Below are 3,292 nucleotides of genomic sequence, written 5' to 3'. Positions count from 1 at the left end.
AAATCAAAATATAAAGAATTTGAGATAGCATCCACTTCAATGATCATACAATGTGGAATGCATATGTGCCTTTATTTTAATTTTTTTTAATTTCTAGTTTTAGCAGTTGTTGGTCAATATGACCTTCTCATTGCTAATAAGAGTTCACAGTTTGTCCTGACTGCCAGGAAGCTTGAACTGAAAATGGCAACTGCCTGTAATAAATAAAGAAGCATCGAATGTGTTTAAGCTTTAAATTAAAAGTTGTTTTCTAATAAAGCTATCCATTGAAAATGATGAGTTTAGTATCTTTATCTTTCAAGATTTACTAGTTACATATCTTGAACATAACAAAGTCAAGTTTCAGAAGAAATGTGAGACTAATTCTGACACGTACACTAGTTCTCTTCGGACATTTTGTCCGAAAAGTTAGAATTTTGTGATTGTAGTTAAATTGAAATTAAAATCATATGATAACTTTTACGAGATCGATTAATAAAAATTCTTTGTTTGAATACCAGGTAGTATGAACAAGGCAATAGATATGGACGTCCAATCTTGTGCTATAACTTGACCTTATGTTTCGTTTGTTTTCCTTTTCCCTTTTGCTTTTCAGGATGCTTGAATGAAATTCAAATTCAAAATTTTATATTATATATATTAAATCTTAATTCCATAAAAATCAATAACCCTCAAATAATCTAGGATATACATATTCTTCTGGTTTTTCTTTTCTCTAATAAACTAGAAAATCAAAGTTGTCTTCATCAAAATCAAAGTTTAAAATTTAAGTTTCAGATATTTTTCCTTATCCTTTTACTGCAACTGCTTTTGTAAGAAAAAAATTGCCTTCATCTTATTACATATTGAAATTTTGCAGTCTGTTTTGATGACCAAAGGCCACATTGTCGATTACAATTATTTCTTGATCCAATCTTTCTTTTTTCCTCGTAGATGTCTAAAGGTTAAAATATTAAAAAAAATCTAAAATTTTATTATTTTATTTAAACAGACTCTTATAATTTTTTATTGTATTTAAATAAATTTTTATATTTTGATTTACAGCTAAATAAACTTTTATTTCAAATTATTATTGCAATTTTTATTTTTCTAGTTCTCTTTAATCGTATAAAAATTGACTTTCATATAAGTAAAAGTTTTACTTTACGTATTTGTGATAGTGGGAACTGAGAAACTGATGTCTTACACATATTATCATGTATTATATTAAGAATTTAATTAAGTATAAATTAAATATTAAGAGCTTATTTGAGTGCAAATTAAAAGCTAAAACTTTATTTGAGTATAATAAAAATATAGGAGTTTATCTAAATAGAGTGATAAAATTCAAACTTTTTTATATCATTTTAGCCATGTCTAAACCAACTAATATCATAAATGCTAGAAATTTGATTGTTTATTTGTTTAAGGAAAAAAATAAAAGTACTTAATTAAACATTATTATCCATGTAATTAGTCAAATTTGAAGTTCCTTGTCAGCACATTTGATTATTCCCTATATTTTTCTTTCTACGTATATATGTAAAGAATTTTCAATGAAAAAATAAAGCAAATACATAGCAAAGGAATTGGAACAAAAATGACCAATTGGAGATTTACTATGAAAAGTTCTCATGCAGGATGCTTTCTTTGACTATTGCAAATTCTTTGAAAAGTAGTGACTAGTTGGATATATCCAACCGAAAAAATGAAAAAATTAAAATTTTCAGCTTCAAATACAGTCTATAAATACCATCTAGTTCTCAGTTTCTTCCCCACGCCTCAAACAATAGGTTCATCATCCTCTTTTCTCCTTTTTTGTATTGTTGAACATTTTCAAAATCCTAGTTTAAATTTCAATATAATTTCACTTAATATATTTTATTATTCAGTTAACCAAAAAATTAACCAAACTAACTGAATTAATTTGAGTCAGTTAATTTTTGAAATAAAAAAATTCAGTTCAATTAATGAAAAGAAAAATAACATAATTAAATTAATTCGATTTTGAATAATTCGATTCGAAATTAACTAAACTGATCGGATGATGTTTGGACCAAATAAACACCTAACGGCTAAAAGCTGCAAATGAATCTAACTTTAAAAAACTTTTATTACTCATTATAATTACAATTTACCACATACCTATGAGTTCCTAATAGGCCAAGCACTTGAATCCAAGGTCTTCTGTGCTTAAAATATTACAGTTCTTTCTTTTTAATCCTCTTCTGATGTTGACTGCTTTCAAGATCCATAAATTTGTTCTTTATAGTATGTTTGTCTGTTGCATATTGAAGAATATGTAAGATCAGTACACAAAACAGAATCAATTGCTAGTTTTTTTAGGTGCTTAATTTCTGGATTAATCTTCATTCTTTCTCTATAAATACTACAGCTTCAGGTTCACTTCTCCACACCTCAAAAATCTCTTTGCAAAATATCAATCAATTCTATTTTCACTCCTCCTTTGATCATTTCCAAATTACAAAATCATGGGTGTTTTCACTTATGAATCTGAGGTTGTTACTTCAATCCCAGCAGCCAAGATGTTTAAGGCTTGTATCCTTGACGGTGACAAGCTCATTCCCAAGGTTGTTCCTCAGGCTTTTAAGAGTGTTGAGTATGTTGAAGGCAATGGTGAGCCTGGGAGCATCAAGAAAGTTACTTTTGGAGAAGGTTAGTTAATTTATACATGCAACTAAATACTTTGAATAATATATTGAATTAGAACTTACAAGTAAAGTTCCTTTTTTTTTATTTGTGAAACAAAAGCTTAATATTTTCCTTTCCATATGCAGGAAGCCAATTCAATTACGTGAAACAGAAGATAGAAACACTAGACAAAGAAAATTTTATGTATGGTTATAGTATAATTGAAGGCGATGCTTTGATGAATACTCTTGAGAAAATCACTTATGAGACCAAATTAGAACCCTCATCAACTGGGGGATCCGTTTGTAAGACTACTAGTAAGTATTACACCAAGGGTGACTTTGAGATCAAGGAAGAGGGAATCAAGGCAGGCAAAGAAAAGGCCTCGGGAATGTTCAAGGCCATTGAAGCCTACCTCTTGGCAAATCCTGATGCCTACTAAAAATCCCAATATTGAGAATTTGAGATAGCATCCACTTCTTTGATCATACAATGTGGAATGCATAATTGCTTTTTATATTTTTTTTACTTTCTAGTTTTTGAAGTTGTTGGTCCATATGACCTTCATATTGCTAATAAGAGTTGACAGTTTGTCCTCACTACCAGGAAGCTTGAACTGAAAATGTCAACTGCCAGTGATAAATAACGGAGCACCGAATCT

At 28.9% G+C, this 3,292-nt stretch overlaps 1 protein-coding gene across 1 annotated transcript; it reads left to right on the top strand.

The window, feature by feature from the left end:
- The first annotated feature begins 2,318 nt into the window (after positions 1–2,318).
- Positions 2,319–3,073, top strand: LOC149512698 (major allergen Pru av 1-like). Its single transcript, XM_089751528.1, has 2 exons — positions 2,319–2,655; positions 2,778–3,073. The coding sequence occupies exons 1-2, from the start codon at positions 2,472–2,474 to the stop codon at positions 3,071–3,073; spliced, it is 480 nt and encodes a 159-aa protein (XP_089607654.1). The 5' UTR covers positions 2,319–2,471.
- Positions 3,074–3,292: the final 219 nt, after the last annotated feature.

This window comes from Durio zibethinus, chromosome 22 (assembly GCF_047325235.1).
Source record: "Durio zibethinus cultivar Kanyao isolate XHJ-2024 chromosome 22, ASM4732523v1, whole genome shotgun sequence".
Classification (NCBI taxonomy): Eukaryota; Viridiplantae; Streptophyta; class Magnoliopsida; order Malvales; family Malvaceae; genus Durio; species Durio zibethinus.
The sequence above is the reverse complement of the archived record's forward strand: the minus strand, read 5'-3'. Positions and strand labels throughout refer to the sequence as shown.